Source organism: Tiliqua scincoides, chromosome 2 (assembly GCF_035046505.1).
Source record: "Tiliqua scincoides isolate rTilSci1 chromosome 2, rTilSci1.hap2, whole genome shotgun sequence".
Lineage (NCBI taxonomy): Eukaryota > Metazoa > Chordata > Lepidosauria > Squamata > Scincidae > Tiliqua > Tiliqua scincoides.
In genome coordinates, this window is record NC_089822.1 from 267360373 (window position 1) to 267386211 (window position 25839).

The 25839-nt window shown below is 48.0% G+C and overlaps 1 protein-coding gene across 1 annotated transcript; it reads left to right on the top strand.

The window, feature by feature from the left end:
• Positions 1–7711: 7711 nt before the first annotated feature.
• LOC136639159 (vomeronasal type-2 receptor 26-like) lies at positions 7712–19488 on the top strand. The gene is made up of 8 exons (XM_066613169.1): positions 7712–7935; positions 9108–9399; positions 9658–9907; positions 10265–10464; positions 11600–11830; positions 12710–12836; positions 13304–14007; positions 19429–19488. The coding sequence occupies exons 1-8, from the start codon at positions 7712–7714 to the stop codon at positions 19486–19488; spliced, it is 2088 nt and encodes a 695-aa protein (XP_066469266.1).
• Positions 19489–25839: the final 6351 nt, after the last annotated feature.

The following is a 25839-nucleotide window of genomic DNA, read 5'->3' on the forward strand; positions in this document are numbered from 1 at the left end:
CCCCCTTCTCTACTTAGCTTCACACAGTTCAGAGTCTGCAACCCAACTATTAAATTTGTCAGGCCACCCTAACCATTTCACCAAGTGTTGCTTTTTCTTACCCCTCCCCCTCGTAGCTAGAACTTTTTCAACCCTGTAAACCCTATCCTCTCTGGCCCTCACTCTCTGTAATTCTTCAGGATAGAAAGTCCCCGCAATGCTCTCTCCCTCGTAATCTTTTAAGCTGTACACAGGTCTTCTGCCCTTGCTGCTGACTTGGTAGACTATGAAAATCTCAGTGGTAAAGCTTTGTTCGTAACCTTTTTCAAATACCCCCTTGAGCTTTGAGATCCTCACATGATCTCCTTTTCTGAACACAGAAACCTCTTTTCTCCCTCTAACCCAATCTCCGTACACTGTTTTCCAGACAGCCCCGGCATTGGAGTGGTTCACATCCACAGGTCGAACCCTGATTGTTCTGTGCACCATGTGGTTATAACTGCTTATAAGTCGCGGTAGCACTTCCTTGTATCTAAAAGTGTTGTTAGCTGTGAAAAATCTCCACATTCTTGATTTTAATGTTCTATTAAAACGTTCCACGACCACAGCTTTGACCTCATTCCCTGTAACAAAGTGATGGATGCCGTGTTTTTTTAATAGTTCTCTCACAGTACGGTTTAGAAATTCTTTACCAAAATCAGTCTGCAATTTGCAAGGTATTCTCCCCTGCTTGAAGATGTGTTGAAAAGCGGTTGCCACCTGCCTGCCTGATTTGTCTTTCAAGCTTCTGGCCCATGCGTATTTGGAAAATATATACACCACTGTTAAAATGTACTTGTGTCCCGCGTTGTACTTAGAAAACTGTTGCATATCCACTAAATCAGCCTGCCACTGCGCATCCATTCCCAAAACAACCGTTTTGTTTCTCTTAAATCGTACTCGGTGCTGTTTGTGCAGTGTGTAAGCATCTTGCTCTGCAAGCCAGTCCCGAACATGTTTTTGAGTCAGAGATTTACTTTGCTTTTTGGCCTCTCAAAAGAGCGTGTTTACCCCTCCAAAGCTCCCGACCACCCCAGGTGTATAATATATATTTTTTAAAATTTCCTCATGCTTTTCCATGGCTCCAGTTAGCACAGAAATGCGCACAATCAGATAACGTAATTCTGTTTTATTTTCTTCACAGTTATTTGGGTAAGTTAACCCCTGCTAATTGGGTAAGAGGCACTTTTTCAAGTGGGTGCTCCTTTTTTAGCAGGGGGAGAGTAACTGGCCCACCTCACCCCAGCACTGTCTGTTTTAGTGGCTGTCTGCTGGTATTCTTTTTGCATCTTTTTAGATTGTGAGCCCTTTTGGGACAGGGAGCCATTTAGTTATTTGATTTTTCTCTGTAAACCGCTTTGTGAACATTTAGTTGAAAAGCGGTATATAAATACTGTTGTTATTATTGTTATTATTTTCATTCCTCCTCTGGCTTTTTAGGGAAGCACGAACAGCCTAACGGCTCACTGAGAGTCATGCGCCCAAAATCCTCTTCAATTTCCTAGACAAAGACAAAAAATCATGTCTCACTCGGCTTTTGGTTGAGATGTCTACTTCATTTAAAAATATATTTTAGAACCCCCTGTGAAATTTACATACAGACATGCATGGACACCACTGCGGTGTCTTCTTCGGGACTTTCCAGATATCTTCACTGGTATCCCCATCAGCTGACCAGTCTAGTGGCGCAACATCTAGTTCCCGCATCTGATTTTTTTTTTAAAAAAGAAAATTGCAAAATATTACCACTCCACCCCATGTACCTGATATCGAAACCCCCCCCCAAAAGCACTTTTTTCTTTTGCTTACCGTGGACTGCATCCAATAGGGTGCTGAATCCACTTCACTTTCCTGGCTGTCAGGCAGAGAACTACCCCTGTATAAACCCCTCTGGAGGTCCAATACATGGCTCTGGTTCTTCACTCTCCAAGGGGACCTTTCCAATTAAATCATCCATGTGTGTACCCCATTCAAGTGAATTACTACGCGGATCCGCGGCGTTATAAAAATTGATAGTTGTACCCAAGCACTGCCCGTCTACAGTCTCCATTTTTATTTTTAAGTTTTTTACACTCGGGCCGGGGCCTTAAATACAGGGGCATGCCCTGGCATGCCCAGACATGTTCCTGAAAGCCTATTCCTATTGGTTCATTCCTCCCTCCTCCCCCTAAAAAAAAACATACATTGTGGGTCTTCCATTTTCTTTTATTTTTTAAAAAATCATACAAAGGTTTTTCTTATATCTCCTTCACTTGTCATGAACACTTAGACAGCAGTGCCCTCTTGCAAGAAACTTTTGATACTTTTTTTTAGAAACCACAGTATATACATACTCAAGGTAAGTGTAATCCTCCCCATTCACCAATGTATTAAGCCAAACCAGCGGGTCAGGAAAGATATTCATGCTAGCAAACAGGCTTAAAATATAATCAACGGTTGTGGTGGTCAGATGCAAAAACCGAAAACTGTAAGCTATATTAATCACAGTATTCAGAATTTCCTTCAAGTAGATTCATTTACACACAATTTCAAACAATCCTAATCTATCAAAATTACTCCATTGTCTGCAAAAGTGGGCTTCCTCTTCCTTGGATTTAATTTTACATCCAATACAACGGTCAAGTAAATACCCCTTATAGCAATGCTTAAGAATCACATACACTAGCTCTGATCAGTGATTTCATAGCGCCTGAGTGGCAATTGGGGGTGAAATGCTCCACCCGGGTCTTCTGAAGGCCTAAAATTTCACAGAAACTTGTACGGCCTTTTTCTTCTTGATTTTCTGGAAACTTCCCGGTGTTTGCAGATCTGGGACATTCTTTCTCCTTTTAAAAAATATATTTAAAAAAACAGTCTTAATTTCTAGTCCAGTTGCAATGAGGATCAACCATAAATGTAAAAATGTTACCTGCGCAAACTTAATTGCTGCAGCCTTAGGATACTCGGACACTGAGTGGAAAAGCGCAAACCCGCAGTCACAGCCGGCTGGGGGAAAACGCACAGTCTCTTCATCCCATGCTAGCTTGTAAAGAAGCTCCATAGATATCGGCCTACGAAATTCACCACTGACATCGATTTCACAGCAGCTGCTTTTCTTCCTTGGAGGAGAATCCGTCAATCGCTCAGAGCCTCAAGCCCGGTAGGGAAGATTCTCAAACACTGATCTAAGAGCGCTAGTGTTAGGCGATTCAGGGCTATCCATGGTCTCCCACCCCTCAGAAGGCGGCACGTTCTCCTTCTCTTCTTCGGGGCTCTCCATCTTGACCATCACCATAGTGTGATTTTCACTCTCCTCCCTGGCAGGGGATTCGCACTCCAACTGGGGAGCCTCCATCTCAGAAGGCGAAGCGGGTGAGCTTTTCAGAGGGGAGGCCATGGCAGAAACAGCAGCAACAGCAAAGGCTGAATGGGTTTCTCCCTCCCCCCAAAGGCCCTGGGCCTTAAATACAAGGACATGTCCGGACCTGTTCCCACTCCCCCTTTTTTCCCATTGGCTCCACACGGTGGTCCGAGAGCTATGAAACCTGTGCCTATTGGTCGGCGGCGATGGGGCGAGTTGTTTGAATGGTCACATGAACCCCTTTCCCACACTTTATTGGCGGGCTCCTTTTCCCGCCAAACCAAATGTCGGGGTGCTACAAAGCCCTTCCCTAGCGGTCGAGGGGAATGGGGAAAGTTGTTTGAGGGGTCACATGAACCCCCTTTCCCACACTTTATTGGCGGGCTGCTTTTCCCACCAAACCAAATGTCGGGGTGCCCCAAAAACCCTCCCCAGTGGTGGGGGGCAGTGGCGGAAGTTGTTTGAGGGGTCACTTGAACCCCCTTAGGGGGCCGGATTTCTGGTAAAAACGGGCGGGACCAGCTGTCAAAGTTAGTTTGACATAATGTATGTACTTCCTACTACTGGCCGGCCTTGAGGTAATATGTTTCCCTACATCTTTGTAGGCCACCTGAAGTCCTGTGGGTCTCCTGGGACTATAGAATAGAATCCCATGCAGGCAAATGCCCAGTCTCAAAGCTAAGATGGGGGAACTGGAATGTCTGGTGGCTAGGGAAGACACTGATACAGTGGGCATAATGGAAACCTGGTGGGATGTGGAGAACCAGTGGGGTACTACAATCCCAGGCTATAGGAGGCATGGGGAGGGGTGTGTTAGAGGTGGGGTGGCCGTCTATGTCCAAAGAAGGGTAGAATTCAGCAGAATAGAGATTGAACTTGCATCCAACTCCACCATAAAATTACTGTGGGGTAGATTACCAGGCCAGAGGAGCGATGTAAAAGTGGGGGCATGCTATTGTCTTCCAGCTCATAAATCTGGCTGGGAACAGTGACATAAGAATATAAGAACAGCCCCACTGGATCAGGCCATAGGCCCATCTAGTCCAGCTTCCTGTATCTCACAGCGGCCCACCAAATGCCCCAGGGAGCACACCAGATAACAGGAGACCTCATCCTGGTGCACTCCCTTGCATCTGGCATTCTGACATAACCCATTTCTAAAATCAGGAGGTTGCGCATACACATCATGGCGCATACCACTCGGAAAAGTTTGGTGTCGTCTGCAAACTTAGCCACTTCACTGCTCAACCCTGTCTCCAGGTCATTTATGAAGAGGTTGAAAAGCACTGGTCCCAGAACAGATCCTTGGGGCACACCGCTTTTCACCTCCCTCCATTGTGAAAATTGCCCATTGACACCCACTCTCTGCTTCCTGGCCTCCAACCAGTTCTCAATCCACGAGAGGACCTGTCCTCTAATTCCCTGACTGTGGAGTTTTTTCAGTAGCCTTTGGTGAGGGACCGTGTCAAACGCCTTCTGAAAGTCCAGATATATAATGTCCATGGGTTCTCCCGCATCAACATGCCTGTTGACCTTTTCAAAGAATTCTATAAGGTTTGTGAGGCAAGACTTACCCTTACAGAAGCCATGCTGACTCTCCCTCAGCAAGGCCTGTTCGTCTATGTGTTTTGAGATCCTATCTTTGATGGGGCATTCCACCATCTTACCCGGTATGGATGTTAGGCTGACCGGCCTATAGTTTCCCGGGTCCCCCCTTTTTCCCTTTTTAAAAATAGGCGTGACATTTGCTATCCTCCAATCTTCTGGCACCGTGGCCGTTTTGAGGGACAAGTTGCATACCTTAGTCAAGAGATCTGCAACTTCATTCTTCAATTCCTTAATAACCCTTGTGTGGATGCCATCAGGGCCCGGTGACTTATTGATCTTTAATTTATCAATGAGGTCTGAATCATCTTCTCTTTTAACCTCTATCTGACTTAACTCCTCGGTTAGGAGGGGCCGTTCGAGCAGCGGTATCTGCCCAAGGTCTTCTGCCGTGAAGACAGATGCAAAGAACTCATTTAATTTCTCTGCCATCTCTAAGTCTCCTTTTATCTCCCCTTTCCCTCCCTCACCATCCAGAGGGCCAACCTCTTCTCTGGCGGGTTTCCTGCTTCTAACATATTTGAAGTCATTCAGTCAGTGCCTGCTCTGCTCTTGCAACCTCTCTCTGCTGTTCTAAAGGCTAAAATTGCCTCCTCCATGTTGATTTGCAGATGACTCAACTGGGCTGTTTGTGTCCAGTTCGAGTTGAGAGCAGATGCAAGGGACGGCTGGGAGTGCGTTGTGACCATCCTCCCTGTGGTGGCTGGTTGGCTTCTCTCTCTGGCCCGGACCTCACTGGCTGTTTTCATCGTCCTTTGTGGCCCCATTTTAGGAATAGGGATTTTTCCTAGCACTGGGCGGTGACAGCACTGCCTGACCTTGGGTCGTCCCCTCTCCCAGCTCCATCTGTGCTTCCTCTGCCAGAGACTTGCACGTAGGGAGGTTTCTTAGTGTCAACACCTCAACGTGAAAAGTCCCAACATCAGTCCCAACTATTCCTCATCAATCTAAGGAAGTTCTTCTCTCCAGTCGAGATCTCTGAGGTCATCCTGCCCCGTCCCTCCAAGGACACGCAGCTCCCTGTGCCCGTCCCTGGTTCAGCCTTCTGGAAGCAAATCCAGCATCAGCAGCTCTCACTCGTTCCGCACATTCGTACCTGCACCCAAAATATTGCTAATTAAAGTGACAATATTGTCTATTGTCAATTGAAGTGATAATAGGCAACACAGCAGTTGATTAAAGCAATAATAGGTAATTGTGTAAGACAACCATCATGTAGTAATGGATAAAACAGCTCACACCTCAATGAAGGCAACAACAGATAATATGAGATGGGCCTTTGGCCTGATCCAGCAGGGCTGTTCGTATGAATTCTTTAAAATAAATCCATTTGTTTATACTGTTTATATCTGGAATTTTTGTTTACTGTACTTGAATTACATAATAAGTTAATTAATTATAGAAGGACATAAAATGTAAAATAAATTTTATTTATACCTGAAAGATTCTGCAGACCTTGGCTGTGAACCTGGGAAACAAAAGGCGAGAGAGAGAGAGAGAGAGAGAGAGAGAGAGAGAGAGAGAGAGAGAGAGAGATGGCAGCAGGGAGGGGAATGTTCTCAGCTGGAGGTTCTGGGGAGTCCCTATCAGTAAGGGTAGATTTGGACAGTCCCAGTTGCAAGCTGGGGAGGGTCATAGGAGTCACAGGACCTGGGTGGCACACCATGCCATGGGGGTGGCAATGCAACCCTGTTGCAGCCGCCATGTTCCCGCCCCGTCGCTTGCAACCGCTCCCCTTCCAAATGGGACCAGAGCTATGCTCCGATCATGTACGGAGGGGGTTCTGAGGGCTGAGGAGGCTGCACGCCTCTGGCCTCTGGAAGGCTCACATCACTTCCAGTTTTTGGTCGGAAACCGGAAGGAACAATTTTCCATCTTCTGGAGGCATTCTGTGAGCCTCCATGGCCCTCACGCAGCCTCCCTGCCCTTAAAACCCCTCCAGTTGTGACGAGAGTGGAGTTTCAGTCCCGTTTGAAGGGACAGCCCTGTAAGGTGCCTCTGGGGTGGCACATCTTCCAGCTACACTGCTGGACAGTCCTGGTCTGGATGGGTCCCAGTTCTGGTTACGTGAGTGTCCATCATCATTCCATCTGGCGGGAGGTGTGGTTGACCAGAAGGACAGAGGATCGGGCTGCCCCACACAAGGCCAGTATTTTTCCACTCTGGGGAACTCTCCAGGCACGCAGAAGAACGTAAGAACAGCCCCACTGGATCAGGTCGTAGGCCCACCTTGTCCAGCCCCAGCAGTTGTGCAATTGCACAACGATACCCTGAACAGATCCACTGCCTCTTCAGTCAACTTTGTTAAGCTCAAGTGATCCCATTGCTGACCCCTGGCAGAGTCTGGAACTGCATTCTCGCAAACATGTTTTCTCCAGCTCACACCTGCGCATGGAGACACACAGGGAGTCCAGGTGTTGCACTGATGACTGCCCTCACTGTTATTACCCAAATCACGGTGTTCTATTCTCCAAAGGTCAAGGAACTCTTTTTTCTTAAAGATCACCTTTAACTTCATCAACATAGACTGTGTCTGAACAAACAGCTGCAGAAATAGCTTCTGGTCCACGGAGAGCTCGGAATGGGAATTCAGCCAGGCAGGGCCTCTGCTGTGAAGCTTATTATCATCCCCTTCAGATGCAAGCCATTGAAGGGACTTGCAGCCTCTGCCTGGACTGCAGCCTCCGCCTGGCAAGAAGGTCTTGGCTTCCAGTCCGTGGCTGGTGTTGGAGAGCAGATGCTGGGGAGATGACTGCAGCAGGGGTGCCCAGACTGCTGCTGCTGCTGCTCCTGGTCCCTGTGGCCGGGGGGAGCCTGAAGGCAAAATGCCCCCAGTCTGTAATCAGGGAGCAGAAGGACCTGCTCAATTATTACAGGCCAGGAGACTACCTCCTCAGTGGGGCCGTTTCCACAACCCATGTCTTCTTTCAGCCACAGCCCTTGACTGAGCCTCCCTCAACCAGCATTTCCGCGTAAGTCAAGAAGGGCTGGTGATGAGGGCTTGGTGGCTGCTACAGCCCCTTCTGATGTCATGGCTTCCAGCCACCCCAAATTGGGGGTGGGGGGCTTTTCCTATTGTGTCCTTGTCTTGGCTAAATCAGCAATCCTTCTGCCTATGGGGGGAAATCTGGGAATGCATCCACACCCTAAGGCACCATTTGGAGTGCCACTTCACAGCTGTAGTCTGTTGCAACCCCCAAACTTGGGGAGAGTGCCCCCCCAGCTCACTGGTGGTGATTTGAACCTGTGTAGATCCCAGCTCCTTGTAGCAGATCCACATCCCCACCACCCACACCCTGCAGCCCTGGGCAGTGAGTCAGGCAGTCGCAGCTCTCTGCAGTCCTCAACCATCCTCTGCCCCCCCTCCCGAGAGGCTGCTTAGGGAAACCACATCACCAACTGACTCCCAGTTTCTCCCCCTTCCCCCAACCTCACAAGCCATGAGCCTGGCCAGGCAGAATGATCAATGATGACTTGATTAATTCCCCCTCCCTTGCAGAACAGGCAAGCCCCTGCAGTGCTCAAGGTGCCAATTTAGCCCCTGAGCAATCAGCCAGCCCTGCAGGGCTTCTAGGGTGGGTGCAAATCCTCTGGCCATTGCTGCTGGGAGGGAGAAGTGCTGGGCTCTGAGAAGCACCTGCATCTCCAGGCAATGTGTCCTTTGCACACAAGGCCATTGTGATTCCTGAGCTGGGCTCCCTTGACCACCATCCCGACCAATGAAATCTTCCCCCCAAAGGTGATGGCAAAAATCCCCCCACCCTAACAGAGAGAGCACCTGCTTTGCATGCCAGGTTCAATCCCTGGCAGCCCAGCCTTTGAAAGATCCCCACCTGACACCCTGAGGAGCTGCTGCCAGTCAGCGGGCAATGCTGATCTCAGGGCCAAGGGACTGACTCAGGCCAGGCAGCCTTATGTGCTCACCTGTGCAGAGGATGGGGTTGGGGAGGGGCCCTGCCCTGGCTTCCTTTTAGAGTGAAAAGGGTTGGTCACCTCACAGCATGGATGTCCAGCCTGACACGCCCAAACCCTCATATGGGAATCCCCTCATGTTTCGGAACTAGACCAGGAGTAGCCACAATTCTGACCCGCAGCAAAATCCAGACCTTTGCATCAAGAACCTGGCACAGTCCTTTTGTTTCAGGAAAGCAGACGCACGGCACTGGCTCATCCTGTCCTTCCTGTTTGCCACTGAGATGATCAACCGGGACCCCAGGCTCTTGCCCAATGTCACTCTGGGCTACGACATCTACGACACCTATTTTGATGCCCCAGTGACTTCCGATGCCCTTGTAGACCTGCTCTCCACTGGAGAGACCCGTGTTCCAAACTATAGCTGTGGAAGGCAGAGACGGCTGCTGGCAGTTCTTGAAGGGGCTGAAGCTGGCCTCTCCAGCCATATTTCAGCCATGTTGACTGCCTACAAAATTCCCCAGGTGAGAGTGGGTGGAGGGCACAGGCTGCGCCTCGTCCCACATGGCTGCCTCCCATCCAAAAATGAGGTGGGGGCATGCAGTGTGTGAGTAGGCTGAACAGAGAAGCACTGCCTAGTTCTGTGGACGTGTCCTTGCAGTGCGTGGGGGGTTCCTTGCATCAAAATGAAAAAGGATTTTGCTCACTGTTAACAAGCTCAGGCCACCAAATATGTGACCTGAAGATAAATCCAAACATCCATCTCTTTTCTCCCTTCCCAGGTCCGTTATGCTTTCACGGCTCGTGGTCTGAATGACAGAACTCAGGCCCCCTTTTTCTATCGGATATTCCCCAAAGAGCCCCAGTACGTGGGGGTGGTCGGGCTGCTCCTGCACTTCCAGTGGTCCTGGGTCGCTCTGGTTGCTCCAGACACTGACAATGGAGAGCGGTTCATCAGGACCTTGACGCCCCTGTTAACTCAGAGAGGCATTTGTGTCGCTTACTCCCAGAGCTTTTCGGAGATAACTACAGGTAAAGTGCTGCTCCGTAAGGAATCATTCCTCAAGGGGAGACAAGTCAATGTGTTTCTTTACTATGCAGAGACCAATTCCTTCATAAATGGAATATATATGATACAACGGGTAGTTGAAATCTTAATAAAACCCACAGTGGGGAAAATATGGATCACAACAGCCTTTTGGGACATCAGCTTGGAGCTGAAGTTCAGTGATATACCTTTCCAGCACATTCAGGGTCTTTTTTCCTTCTCCATCCAGTCAATGAAAATGATAAATTACAATGATTTCGAAATGCTTCTCTTCACCTGGCAGCGGTTAGTGGAGGGGGGATTTCACTGTGTGTTTCCGAAGCCTGTTCTGTCCGTGAAAGGCTGGACGAGGTGCAGAGAAAGACCGCAGCCCCTGCCTTGGGACGTGATGGAAAGAACCCTGGCCCAGGACAGCTATGCCATCCACAGCGCTGTCCAGGTCGTGGCGCAAGCCTTACACGCCGCGTCTTCGTCTCGACTCCGGCGGAGGGTGATGGAGGCCGGAGGCAGCCTGGAGGTTCCGCGGGTGCAGCCGTGGCAGGTACTCCTCTCCCCACCCAGACAGTCAGGGCTACTGATGGGCCTTGGAACAAGGTCAGAAGGAAGTGAAATGGCACGTATCTTTCAGGGAAATCCAGTAGTGAATCACCCTGCACAGGTCCTTCTCTCTGCCCCCTCCAAGTGGCTCCAGGGACACAGACCATCCAGAAGCAGCCCCTGAGGCAGGGCCTAGGAAAGGGGGGTAAAGGGGGTAATTTGTATCCGGGTAAAAAGGGAACCAAAGGAGGGGGCCCAGAAATTTCCTGGGATCTGACATTTTCCAGTCTTACCCAGACTCACTGCCCACATAGGATGCTGGGGGCATTACCATGGGCACATGGCAGCAACTGTTGCCACAAGCCATACACACCAGGCCCAGGAACATTCCTGAACAGTGTCACATCTGAGAGGAAGCTGGCCTGCTACAGTGGATCCACTTCTCATGAAGGAGTGTAGAGGAGCTCAGGGACACAGCTGTGGGACTGCAGCTGCTGCAGAAGTCTGTTCTGGTGCAAACAGGACGCTTTTCATTCTGCGGTGAGTCTGACACTCATCTCCTGCAATGGTTTTCTGTATTCGAAAGATTTGAGAAAGGAGTGGGTTTGGTTTTCCGTATAATTTTCTGTATCTAGCGGCCAATGCCGGGCAGGCAGGTGGACCTGAGTTCTACCCTGCTTTCTGCTACCCTCTGTTTACTAGGGAAACTGGTGGTTGAGTCCACGCCACCATCAAAGCCAGACAGAAAGAGAACACCTTAAAAAGCCCTCTTCATAAGAACATAAGAAGAGCCCTGCTGGATCAGACCAAAGGCCCATCTAGTCCAGCTTCCTGTATCTCACAGCGGCCCACCAAATGCCTCAGGAAACACTCAAGACAACAGACACAACCTGCATCCTGGTGCCCTCCCCTGCATCTTACAATCAGAGGCAGCCTTCCTCTAAAACCAAGACCTTGCACAGACCTACTATGATTTGTAACCCGTAATGAACTTCTCCTCCAGAAATTTGTCCAATCCCCTCGTAAAGGCATCCAGGCACTTTGATTCTCCTATGAGATTCACCTTCTCCATTTTCATTCAAACTCTGTGAAACACCCTACACGGTTCCCTGACCTCTGATGTTTCTCTTTTGTGCCAGCTCCATCCTTTCCTGAGGAACTTCGGGGTTTACAACACTTCCCTGGAGGGCGTGTATCTGGATGGGGACGGGGATCTGGCAGCCGACTTTGACATTGTGAACTGGGTCGTTTTTCCCAACGGGTCTGTTGTCAGAGTGACATTTGGGAGTCTGGCAAGACGTCACAGCCCACCGGGCCTCCACGTCACCATAGACCAGGGCGCCATTGTGTGGCCTGGATGGTTCAACCAGGTGGGATAATCCATGATTTCTAACATGTAACAATATATTACATGCATCATATCAAGATTCAAAAGCTGAGAGTCCTTTTCCTGCCCACATATTTTACAAGACAAAACTCCTGACAGCAGGAATAGAGCAAAGGCGGGAGCAGTGTGTGATGGGCAGGTAACAAATGTGGGTTCTGGTGGCACCAAACAGGGCTAAACATGGCTGGGGCAGCCATACCTAAACCCCAATGCAAAACAATGTGGGGGGTCCCTGAGGTTTCAGTCAATGACTTAAACTGGCAGCTGGAGAAGCTGACCTGCAGCAAGTGGAAGAGCCTCCTCTGTTGACAGGGCAGAAGGTCTTTAACAAAGTCTTAGACCCATATCAGTCCTGTTGCAGTTTGGGTTGGGGAGTGGAACTGCCTGGGTGGCCTTGGAGGACAACCCCCAGCAGAATCTGGGTGGGCAAGTGTGTTCTGCAGTGGAATTCAGCACCATCAGCTATGACGTTTTTTGGGACCACCTGGCCACTCTGGGGTTGGGGACAGTGTGTGGTGCTGGTTCCAGACTTGCTGGAGAGTGGTCTGCATGTGGCAGCACTGGGGCTCTGTCCCTCCTGAGTCCCACAGGATCCTACCTTGTCAGGAGCCCATGCTGCTGAATGTCTTTGTGGAACTTCTGGGAGAGCCGGGATTTGGAGTGCAGCATCACCATGAGGATCAGGGAAGGGTCTCTTCCCAGTTCTGCCCCCAAGCTCTACACTCACGAACCATCTTGGGGTGCATGCTAACCTAAGACTCGAGGTCCTTTTGGGTCCCCCCAACTGTGTGACTCACTGCTACAGTCAAACTGCTCCCCCACCACACAGATTCTCCTTAATGCGCCTTGTCTTCCTGCGTAGACCCTGCCTCAGTCGAAGTGCACCGCCAGCTGCCACCGGGGATACAACAAGCTGATTCAGGAAGGAAGGCCGCTGTGCTGCTACGCGTGTGCTCGGTGTGCAGAAGGGACCGTCTCCTCCCAGGAAGGTGGGGGGCTCCAGAGTGATGGGCTGTTTGTGGGGAGTGGGGCAAATGTTGACTCAGACCCTTTCTGTGGAGGTGTCCAGACATTCCTTAAGTCAGAGCCTTACTTGCTTTGTCTACATTTAATAGCCATCATTTATTTCACAAAATGAGTAGCAAGAAATTACTCCAGACAGTAAACTGTGTCCCTGTGGGAAGGCTGGAGCCTTCCTGTGTGTGTCGCTGACACCTGCTGGAGCAGGTCAGCCATGGGAGGGGGGAGCGGGGTAAGGGCAGGGAGGAATGGGGCCAGAGGACAGAGCGAAGAGAGGGCAGAGTTATCGGACCCCCCCCCCCGCTCAAGCTAGATACATTGTGGGTGTTTCTGGCAAGGCTGTACCGGTGGGGGAGCAGTGGATTGGGCTGACAGACTGTTATGGGATGTAAGGCACATTAAATGATATTGGAGACACTGTTTTTTTTCATTTCAGATGCAGATCATTGCGACAAGTGTCCGGAAGACCAGCATCCAAACAAGGCCCAGACTCAGTGTGTCCCCAAGGTCATAACTTTCCTGTCCTATGAAGACCACCTGGGGGCCTCTCTGGTGTCTTTCGCCCTGCTCTTCTCCCTAATGACGAGTTTTGTGTTAGGAGCTTTCATCAAGCACCGTGAGACTCCAGTAGTCAAGGCCAACAACCGGGAACTCTCCTACGTCCTTCTCGTCTCCCTCCTGCTCTCCTTTTTGTCCTCCTTTCTGTTCATCGGCCGGCCAAGGAGGGTGACCTGCCTCCTCCGCCAAACGGCCTTCAGCATTATCTTCTCCCTGGCCCTCTCCTCTGTCTTGGCCAAAACCGTCACCGTAGTGGTGGCTTTCATGGCCACCAAGCCAGGAAGCAGGATGAGGAGGTGGCTGGGGAAGGGCTTGGCCAATGCCATTGTCCTCTCATGTTCCACTGCTCAGCTTGTCATCTGCACTGCCTGGCTGGGAATCTCTCCACCCTTCCCAGACTCCGACAGGCACTCCCAGCCTGACCAAATCGTCCTGCAGTGCAACGCGGGGTCCGTCACCCTGTTCTACGGCGCTTTGGGCTACCTGGGCTTCCTGGCCGCCGTCTGCTTCACAGGGGCCTTCCTGGCCAGGCGGCTGCCTGGGGCCTTCAACGAGGCCAAGCTGCTCACCTTCAGCATGCTGGTCTTCTGCAGCGTCTGGGTGGCCTTTGTGCCCGCCTACCTGAGCACGAAGGGAAAGCACACGGTGGCCGTGCAGGTCTTCTCCATCCTGGCCTCCAGTGCTGGCCTGCTAGGCTGCATCTTTTTCCCCAAATGCTACATCATTGTGCTGAGGCCAGATCTGAACACAAAGGAGCAGCTAATAATGAAAGCAAAAGATAGTGCCTGAACATTTTATTTCAGTTCTGACCATCAAAGATCGGCACACTGAACACTGTCTTGGGAATTTGTCTTAGGAACGTAGCAGCTTAGATACTGTTAGAACAAACCTCTCTTTCCTGATGTCATGAAATAGATAGGATCGGCAATAGCGAATGTACAATGGTGCTGGGCTTGCCATAGCCATTAATTCTTTAGTTTGATGTCCTGATCCTATACCTCACCACTGGTACGGATGTAGCTGCGCCCTGGACATCCTATATCCATTGGTGGTGGGCATGATCAGGCGAGCCTTGAGGTAATATGTTTCCCTACCTCTTTGTAGGCCACCTGAAGTCCTGTGGGTCTCCTGGGACTATAGAATAGGATCCCATGCAGGCAAATGCCCAGTCTCAAAGCTAAGATGGGGGAACTGGAATGTCTGGTGGCTAGGGAAGACACTAATACAGTGGGCATAATGGAAACCTGGTGGGATGTGGAGAACCAGTGGGGTACCACAATCCCAGGCTATAGGAGGCATGGGGAGGGGTGTGTTGGAGGTGAGGTGGCCGTCTATGTCCAAAGAAGGGTAGAATTCAGCAGAATAGAGATTGAACTGGCGTCCAACTCCACCCTAAAATTACTGTGGGGTAGATTACCAGGCCAGAGGAGCGATGTAAAAGTGGGGGCATACTATTGTCCTCCAGCTCAAAAATCTGGCTGGGAACAGTGACATAAGAACATAGGAACAGCTCCACTGGATCAGGCCATAGGCCCATCTAGTCCAGCTTCCTGTATCTCACAGCGGCCCACCAAATGCCCCAGGGAGCACACCAGATAACAAGAGACCTGCATTCTGGTGTCCTCCCTTGCATCTGGCATTCTGAAATAACCCATTTCTAAAATCAGGAGGTTGCGCATACACATCATGGCTTGTACCCCATAATGGATTTTTCCTGCAGAAACTTGTCCAATCCCCTTTTAAAGGTGTCCAGGCCAGTCGCCATCACCACATCCTGTGGCAAGGAGTTCCACAGACCTACCACACGCTGAGTAAAGAAATATTTTCTTTTGTCTGTTCTAACTCTCCCAACACTCAATTTTAGTGGATGTCCCCTGGTTCTGGTGTTATGTGAGAGGGAAAAGGGCATCTCTCTATCCACTTTATCCTTCCCGTGCATGATTTTGTATGTCTCAATCATGTCCCCCCTCAGGCGTCTCTTTTCTAGGCTGAAGAGGCCCAAACGCCGTAGCCTTTCCTCATAAGGAAAGTGCCCCAGCCCTGTAATAATCTTAGTCACTCTCTTTTGCACCTTTTCCATTTCCATGCTACAGTCTGTTTCAATGTTCATGTCAAGGAAATGTGCCAAACAACTCTGTCATGAAGAGCTTTTATTTCCAAAGAGTGGCCTTCCTCAAGTGAGGAGAATGGTTAGAAGGAAGCTGGAAGGGAAGGTAAAGAGTTCAATCTCTCCAGAGTGCATGGAGGCTGCTTAAAACAATGGGAATGAGAGGCCCAGCTGAAGTGCATATTGCAAAGAAAGAAGGGCTCAGCGAAGGTGAGGAGGGCGCCAGCATGACTAGCAAGCAGGGCCAGAGAGGCTATAAAGGGGAAGGAAGCTTCCTTCTGTAAATGGAAGTCGTGCCCCGATGAGGAATATGAAAGGAACACAAACTCTGGCAAAAGAAATGTAGAAAGACGATATGGGGGGCTGAGGCATGGTGACCTCTGACCCTAGGCCGTAAGTTACTGGATAGCCCAGTAAAGTATAAGCAGAGTACTAAGAATTTTAATACTATAACATATATAGAGACATAGTAGCTATTATAAGTAAGTTTTAACTGCCTGATTTTATTAAAGGTCTGACTAAAGCACAGAAACACATAGAATAGTGAAAGCCATTTTCAGAACAGGACAATTTGCTTGAAGAAAAAATTATTTTTAGAAGCTGCTTGCTGACAGAAGTTACACACGTTGGAGTTAGAATAAGGGAGTAGCAACCAAGGCAACAAGAAAAGATAACAGGCTGCTTCTGGGCAGGCGCACACGTCTGGACAAGGCTATCGCATGCTTGATACCAAAACTCACTTGTTATCCTTCTAAGTTTTCAAAAGAGGGAAAATCACATATAGAGACATATGGATATAGAGTCTTTGCTTTAAAAGTGTAACCAACATATATGGAACATGTAGTAGTGGTAGAAGTAAGTCTTAAACAAACAAAATGCTTGATTTTAGAAAAGAATAAAACTAGACAAGGGGTTTAACATTGTAGAAATCCTTATCTTAAGTTGTCAAGGATGTTCTTGGCAGACACCTGCAGAGAACATTAGTTAGGTAACCAGGACCATCCTTAAGAAAAAGTCCTTTGTATGAATGTCAAATTCATAATATAGGAATAATTAGGAATAATAATAATAATAATAATAATAATAATAATAATAATAATTATTATTATTATTATTATTATTATTATTATTATTATTATTATTATTATTATTATTATTATTATTAAGGTGCAAAGAGAAAGACGGTTGCCATAAACAGTTTGCTTGACATGTAATGTCTGAGAATTTGTTAAACAGAAATCACATATGCAGAGTACTATTTGACTTGTTTTATGTTAAAATACATGAAAAGTCACTTATATACACCACTATAGAACCCTCAATACATGTACTCAAAGTAACTAATCACAATAGTTATATAGAATTAGGAAGAGTTTGAATAATAAATGGTTTAGAAGTTCTGTCAAATTAAGGTCTTCACACCCGTGTTTAAGTGTTTGTGTGTTCTCTTTAATGAGGATAGTATGAAAACCTATTTTCTCAAAGAGGTCCCTAGTTAGATTGATAAATGTGAGTGAGGGTCAGTGCTGGATGGAATGATGTTACAGCGAACCCTACTGGTTTTGGAAACTTTTGGAAATTGTGTAATTTTGGCTAAGTTTTAAGGTGAGACCCCACCTGTATGTAAAACAGAGCCAATCAATGGTTTTGCTCACTTGTTGCCCACCTATTTTCCATCTTGTATGTAAATTGTATCTTATCTGCATCCTATGAAGAATTAGCCCCAATTATGATGTCAAACCTTCAGCGAATGAGAAGTCTAGATTTTCAGACAAAGGATTGCCTCATCAAAGATAGGATCTCAAAACACATAGATGAACAAGCCTTGCTGAGGGAGAACCAGCCTGGCTTCTGTAAGGGTAAGTGTTGCCTCACGAACCTTATAGAAGTCTTTGAAAAGGTCAACAGGCATGTGGATGCGGGAGAACCCATGGACATTATATATCTGGACTTTCAGAATGCGTTTGACATGGTCAAACAAAAGGCTATTGAAAAAACTGCACATAAGAACATAAGAAAAGCCCCACTGGATCAGGCCATAGGCCCATCTAGTCCAGCTTCCTGTATTTCACAGCGGCCCACCAAATGCCCCAGGGAGCACACCAGATAACAAGAGACCTCATCCTGGTGCCCTCCCTTGCATCTGGCATTCTGACATAACCCATTTCTAAAATCAGGAGGTTGGCATACACATCATGGCTTGTACCCCATAATGGATTTTTCCTCCAGAAACTTGTCCAATCCCCTTTTAAAGGCGTCTAGGCTAGACGCCAGCACCACATCCTGTGGCAAGGAGTTCCACAGACCGACCACACGCTGAGTAAAGAAATATTTTCTTTTGTCTGTCCTAACTCTCCCAACACTCAATTTTAGTGGACATCCTCTGGTTCTGGTATTATGTGAGAGTGTAAAGAGCATCTCCCTATCCACTCTGTCCATCCCCTGCATAATTTTGTATGTCTCAATCATGTCCCCCCTCAGGCGCCTCTTTTCTAGGCTGAAGAGACCCAAACGCCTTAGCCTTTCCTCGTAAGGAAGGTGCCCCAGCACCTACAAGGGAGCTACAAGAAGGGGCTGCATTATAAAAATGGGACCTGTAAGAGGGGAGCGCATTATAAAAGTTGCATATACAAGAGGGGAGTGCATTATAAATTGGGACATACAAGGGGGAGTAATGGCTATAAATCTCTTTATTGTATTGAAAAATACTAGTCATTAGATTTTGTATTTCATTGTACCTTTTTTACATTATTGTGGAAAAGACACAAAGAAAAGAGGCGCCTGAGGGGGGACATGATTGAGACATACAAAATTATGCAGGGGATGGACAGAGTGGATAGGGAGATGCTCTTTACACTCTCACATAATACCAGAACCAGGGGACATCCTCTCCCTGTCTCCTCAGAAGTCAGCCCCAGTAGAGTGAAAGGGGCTTCCTCCCAGGGAAGTGTGGACAGGCTCCTCTCCCTGTCTACTCAGAAGTCAGCCCCAGTAGAGTGAAAGGGGCTTCCTCCCAGGGAAGTGTGGACAGGCTCCTCTCCCTGTCTCCTCAGAAGCCAGCCCCAGTAGATTGAACGGGGCTTCCTCCCAGGGAAATGTGGACAGGCCCCTCTGCCTGTCTACTCAGAAGTCAGCCCCAGTAGATTGAACGGGGCTTCCTCCCTGGGAAGTGTGGACAGGCTCCTCTCCCTGTCTACTCAGAAGTCAGCCCCAGTAGAGTGAAAGGGGCTTCCTCCCAGGGAAGTGTGGACAGGCTCCTCTCCCTGTCTCCTCAGAAGCCAGCCCCAGTAGATTGAACGGGGCTTCCTCCCAGGGAAGTGTGGACAGGCTCCTCTCCCTGTCTCCACAGAAGTCAGCCCCAGTAGATTGAACGGGGCTTCCTCCCAGGGAAGTGTGGACAGGCTCCTCTCCCTGTCTCCTCAGAAGTCAGCCCCATTCACCCATAACAGGTGAAAAGTTTGGTGTCATAACAGGACACATAATGGGTGGGTGTATGGGTCCCATAAACAGGAAATCCCATAAACAGTGTATGGGTCACAGGGAAAAGTTTGGTGTTGTCTGCAAACTTTGCAACCTCACTGCTCACCCCTGTTTCCAGGTCATTTATGAAGAGGTTGAAAAGCACCGGTCCCAGGACTGATCCTTGGGGCACACCGCTTTTCACATCTCTCCATTGTGAAAATTGCCCATTGACACCCACTCTCTGCTTCCTGGCCTCCAACCAGTCCACATCCTGAACCATTGATAAAGGCTAGTGAAAGCCACAAGTCATGTATGTATGTATGTGTATGTATGTAGCCATTATGCGGAACCAAAATATTCCATGTCCACATGCTTAGCAGTTTAATAGGAGAATAAAAGCTTAGGTCCATTTTCTTTCTCTGCCTCTGTTGCAGGCTGATAGTTTTGCTGGGGAAACCCATGGTCCCAGCCTGCATACAGAGAAGTTCCTTTGATTCTTTTAGAACCCATAGCAAGAAAAGGCTTTTAAATAATATTCATTTAGGCCTCTTTTAGAATCAAAATACACCAAGGCTTCATGTTAAATTAGTTAGGTTTATATGATTGAAAATGAATATTAAGATCAATTCAAATGATGCTTGGACTTACGAAAGTCCATTTTCACTTCTCAGTGAGGTCTACTTCAAGCAGGCAATAAATCAGTTTTTCTAGATAAAAGTTATAAGCTTCAAAGAAGCTGTCAGTTTAATTAGGATGATATATGGAGCTAGGCTGAGCAGATTAAGTTTCATTTAGAAATACAAGCTTTAATATTAGAACAACCGAACAGAGAATTAAAAGGGATTTTTGCATTCAAGCTTTCATAGACCAGAGAGAAAAAGCTTTTAGAACTTCATTCAAGCTTTCCTAAATATGCACTGGGGAGAGCTGTTTAAGGCTAATTGCACCAAAGCAACATATCACAGAAGTGCCAAATATAATATGCCTGCATGGCAATAGCTTTTAATGCTTTAATAATTATAAAGATTATTCTTTAAAGTGTAATTGATGCTAGTATGGTAGTTAAAGTGAATTTTTAATAGTTTGATTATAGAATAGAAATACATAGAAAGGTGGGAATTTACTTAAAGCCACAGGTTTGAAGATGTAATTCCAATGCAACCTTGGAGAGGCAGAAAGTTAATTAACAAAAGACTGGAAAATGAAGTCATTCCTCAGATAAGGCCCTTGTCTTAGGCAATAATAAAATAATAATAATAAAACTTTATTTTTATCCCGCCCTTCTCCCTAACGGGACCCAGGGCGGCAAAAGGCTTATAATTGGAATTAAAGATTTACAACTTAGAGGGAGATTAGATACAACATACAGAAGAATTAGGGAGTGCCAGGAATCAAGATGCACTTGGACCAATTAAATGAAATTTATCTCTCTTGGCACCAAGAGGTGATAAAACTAAAAGAAAACACACCATTAAATCATATTTAATAAGAAAGCTTGAGCAACTGTTATCTGTTGACTGATAGAATATTTACTGCAGACACCTGCAGCAGTTAATTGGAAGTTCATACACTGGTCAGAGACACTTTTAATGAGGAGAAATACAGACACTTGCAAATCAACTGGACAGCTAACTAAAAATTGAGTTTTCCAAGATAAAAGACACCTGCACAGGAACATAGATTTGTCTATGAGAGAACCTTTGACTGAACTCTAAAGTTAACAGAAAGAGCTGGATTTAGTTAAAATGAATGAGAAGAGAGTTCTAAAAGAAAATCTTTTACAAATAAGAGTTAGTTTTGTATATGTTTACACATAGAATAGACCACTATGCAAAGTCACATATAGAGAATTAAAAACCAAGAGGCTTAGTTCAAACAGAGGTTAGCCCACAGTGATTAACAACCAGACACAAAGAATGTTGAAGAGATAAGTCAAGGTCGGGCCAATGAAGGAATAGGCAGAGATAGACAAAGACATATCACAGGCCAGTAATAATCTAGTGGTTGTTGGAATCCATAGGATATATATGTCTCAATGTAAATGTTGTCCTTATAAGGAAGTTGTAATTTGGGATTGACAAACAAATGCCTGTAAGAATGCAACCAATCCTGAGAAAGTTTCCATTTCTGATGTCATGAACCCCTAGCCAATGACAGTGAGATTTTTCAGACAAAGGAGCCAAAATACTATTTAAACAGAGAAACACATTGGAACATTGCTTTTTCCTCTGAGACACTAGGAGTTCCCACATAGCTCCCATTGCTCTCATTTTGACAGAAGAACAGGAGAAGCCTGTTGCTGGCAACAAAAATAAAGAAGCTTGCAGATGACCACCACTCTTGTCTACTGAGTTTGCTTATGAAACTTGCTGTAAACTTGCAACACTGATAAGTTGGCAACCTTCAGTCTCGGAAGACTATGGTATCGTGCTCTGGATGGTGGTTCTGGCACAGCGTCTAGTGTGGCTGAAAAGGCCAATTCGGGAGGGACAATCCCTTCCACACTGGGAGCAAGTGTAGTGTGTCCCTGGTCTGTCTCCCTGGCTTTGGGACTTCCTTCTTTGCCTCTTAGCCTCAAACTGTTGGCCAAGTGTCTCTTCAAACTGGGAAAGGCCATGCTGCACAGCCTGCCTCCAAGCGGGCCGCTCAGAGGCCAGGTTTTCCCACCTGTTGAGGTCCACTCCTAACCTTCAGATTCCTCTTGCAGATGTCCTTGTATCGCAGCTGTGGTCTACCTGTAGGGTGCTTTCCCTGCACGAGTTCTCCATAGAGGAGATCCTTTGGGATCCGGCCATCATCCATTCTCACGACATGACCGAGCCAATGCAGGTGTTTCTGTTTCAGCAGTGCATACATGCTAGGGATTCCAGCTCGTTCCAGGACTGTGTTGTTTGAACTTTGTCCTGCCAGGTGATGCCGAGGATGCGTCGGAGGCAGCGCATGTGGAATACATTCAGTTTCCTCTCCTGTTGTGAGTGAAGAGTCCATGACTCGCTGCAGTACAGAAGTGTACTCAGTACGCAAGCTCTGTAGACCTGGATCTTGGTATGTTCCATCAGCTTCTTGTTCGACCAGACTCTCTTTGTGAGTCTGGAAGATGTGGTAGCTGCTTTACCGATGTGTTTCTTTAGCTCAATATTGAGAGAAAGAGTGTAAGAGATCATTGAGCCAAGGTACACAAAGTCACGGACAACCTCCAGTTCATGCGCAGAGATTGTAATGCAGGGAGGCGAGTCCACATCCTGAACCATGACCTGTGTTTTCTTAAGGCTGATCGTCAGTCCAAAATCTTGGCAGGCCTTGCTAAAACGATCCATGAGTTTCTGGAGAAGCTTCTTTGGCAGAGTGGGTAGTGACAGCTGCATCATCGACAAAGAGGAAGTCACGCAAACATTTCAGCTGGACTTTGGACTTTGCTCTCAGTCTGGAGAGGTTGAAGAGCTTTCCGTCTGATCTGGTCCGGAGATAGATTCCTTCTTTTGCAGTACCAAAGGCATGCTTCAGCAGAACAGCGAAGAAAATCGCAAACAAGTTTGGTGCAAGAACACAGCCCTGCTTCACACCGCTTCTGATATCAAAGGGGTCTGATGTGGAGCCATCGAAGAAAACAGTGCCATTAATGTCCTTGTGGAAGGATCTGATGATGCTGAGGAGTCTGGGTGGACATGCGATCTTGGGGAGGATCTTGAAGAGGCCTTCCCTGCTGACCAGGTCGAAAGCCTTCGTGAGATCTATGAAGGCTATAAAGAATGGCTGTGGTTGTTCCCTGCATTTCTCCTGCAGTTGTCTAAGGGAGAATACCATATCAGTGGTGGACCTGTTGGTTCGGAATCCGCACTGCAATTCTAGATAAACGCTCTCTGCAAGTACCTGCAACCTCTTTAGTGCAACTCTCACATAACACCAGAACCAGGGGACATCCACTAAATTTGAGTGTTGGAAGAGTTAGAACAGACAAGAGAAAATATTTCTTTACACAGCGTGTGGTTGGTCTGTGGAACTCCTTGCCACAGGATGTGGTGATGGCATCTGGCCTGGATGCCTCTAAAAAGGTATTGGACAAGTTTCTGAAGGAAAATTCCATTACGAGGTACAAGCCATGATGTGTATGCGCAACCTCCTGATTTCAGAAATGGGCTATGTCAGAAGACCAGATACAAGGGAGGGCACAAGGATGAGGTCTCTTGTTATCTGGTGTGCTCTCTGGGGCACTTGGTGGGCCGCTTTGAAATACAGGAAGCTGGACTAAATGGGCCTATGGCCTGATCCAGTGGGGCTGTTCTTATGTTCTTAGGTTAACTTGGGCAAACAGCTTTCCTACTATGCTAAGTAGAGAGATGCCGTGGTAGTTGTTGCAGTCACCCCTGTCGCCTTTGTTCTTGTACAGCATGATGATGTTTGCATCGCTCATGTCCTTTGGTACTCCACCTTCTCTCCAGCAGAGACAGAGGATTTCATGCAGCTCAGTGACGATGATCTCTTTGCAGCACTTTAGGACTTCAGCAGGGATGCTGTCTTTTCCAGGTGCCTTGCCAAAGGCAAGGGAGTCCAGGGCCACGTGAAGTTCTTCTAGGGTTGGTTCACTGTCAAGCTCCTCCAACACAGGCAGGCACTCAATGTTGTTCAGCGCTTCTTCGGCGACTACATTTTCTCTGGAATATAGCTCAGAATAGTGCTGCACCCAGCATTCCATCTGCTGCGCCCGATCCTGGATGACCTCGCCTACGGCAAACTTCAGAGGGACAATTTTCTTCTGTGTTGGACCTAGGGCTGGGATCGGCAACCTTTGTTTTTATAGCCGCATGCGGCTCTTTCAACCATCTGCTCTGGCTCCTGCAGGCTGGGATTAAAGGGGCAGGACATGCAGCTGCAGCTTTCCCCTTGGGCGGAGGGGGAGATTGATTTGTGCAGGACGGGCTGCTGCTGCTTTCTCCTTGGGGGGAGCGGGAGATTGTTTTGTGCTGTGGGGGAGGGAAAGGGGGGCTTGGCCACTCCTGCCTGGAAAGATGGTGTGCTGGGGCTTCGCCTGCTCCCGTAATGCGCTGTGCGCCCTCTACATCATGTATATGGTGAGTGTGGCTGACAGCAGCCAGGCTCCCCTCCTGGCTTCCTGCCACCCTGAGTGTGGCTGGCAAGGGGTGGGGGTGCCAGGCGTGTGGGCTTCCAGTGGGGGGTTGGTGGGGGGCGCAGAGGCAGGAGGGGGAGCTGAGGTAGGGCTGCCTAGGTGGGGGGGAGGCAGGGGCAGCTCCCAGGAGAGGGCAGAATGCGCCTGCAGTCCACTTGTGGGCATCTCCTGTGCACACAGCTGTGGGGTGGGGCTTGGCACAGTGAGGCAATGGGGACGACCTCACTTTTGTCTTGTAGGGCAATAGGTGAGGAAGAGCAATGGGAGAGGGGGGAGTGTTGACTTTGCAAGGGTGGGTGGGTGGGGAAGAGGGAGGCTGTGGAAGGGCTGCCTGTGTAACTCCATCTTTACCTTGCTTTTCTGGGGTGCCATGGGGAGCAGGAGGGCAGAGATGGGGCTGTGGGAGCCTTAGAAAGGGGTGCTCTTTCAGGAGCAAGAAAGATGGGGGTTGACCTGGGGAAAATGAAGAGTGCTAAATTCAATGGTGCCATCTTAGCATGCACTGTCCCAGTGTGTGCCCAGGGTGACCAGAGATGAGTGTTTTTAGCTTTTATTTTGTGGTCCTACATTTTTCTTCAATATCCTACATTTTGGGGTGACTTGTCCTCTTTTATTGTTATGACATCTGGTCACTCTGTGTGTGCCTCAGAGTGCAGTCTCAGGGCACAATCCTATCCAGTTTTCCAGTGTCGGTGCAGCCATTCTAAAGGGGCATGCACTGCATCTTGTAGTGGGGAGTCAGTCACAGAGGCCTCCTCAAGGTATGGGAACATTTGTTTCCTTACGTCTGGGCTGCATCAGTGCTGGAAAGTTAGATAGGATTGGGCCCTCAGTCAAGATATATCTATCTTGACAATAAGTATATTGTCTGGTTAGCACAGGAAGGGGAGCTTGCAGCAGATCATAAAGGTAAAAAAAAACTATATATGCATTGTTATCTTCATTTTAGATGTCAAAAGGGTTTTGTGGCTCCCAAGGTTTTCTTTTCTCCAGAAAATGGGTCCAAATGGCTCTTTGAATGTTTAAGGTTGCTGACCCCTGACCTAGGGCCTGCTTGATACCATCATACATCCCCTTGATGTTGCCCGTGTCAGCTGCTATCTGTATCTCGGAACAGAGCTGGAGCCAGTAGTCATTAGCACATCTCCTGGCAGTCTGCTGGACTTTGCTGCGAGCAGCTCGGAGGACCTGCAGGTTGCGCTCACTGGGACAGGCCTTGTATGCTGCTTGAGCTCTCCTCTTTCCTCAATGACTGGTGTCAACTCCTCAGAGTGGGCTTCAAACCAGTCCTCCGTCTTGTTGGTCTTCTTCCCAAATATGGACAAGGCGTTGTTGAAAACGGCATTCTTGAAATGTTCCCATCTGTTGGATGCATTTGCATCAGCTGGGCCTGGAAGAGATTCCTCAAGTGCTCGTGCAAATTCCTCCACTTTTCTCCGATCCCAGGTCTTGCTGGTATCAATGTGAGGTCTTCCTTCCTTTTTCATGTGGTGCATTCGCTTTGTTTGCAGTTTCACTCTGCTGCACACCAGGGAGTGGTCAGTGTCACAGGCAGCACCCTGATAGCTGTGTGTGATCTTGATGCTGGGAAGGCTGGAGCGTCTGGAGAGAATCAGGTCGAGCTGGTGCCAGTGCTTTGATCTTGGGTGTCTCCAGGAGACTCTATGTTGGGGCTTCATGTTGAAGAACGTGTTGCTGACGCAGAGTCCGTGATGACAGC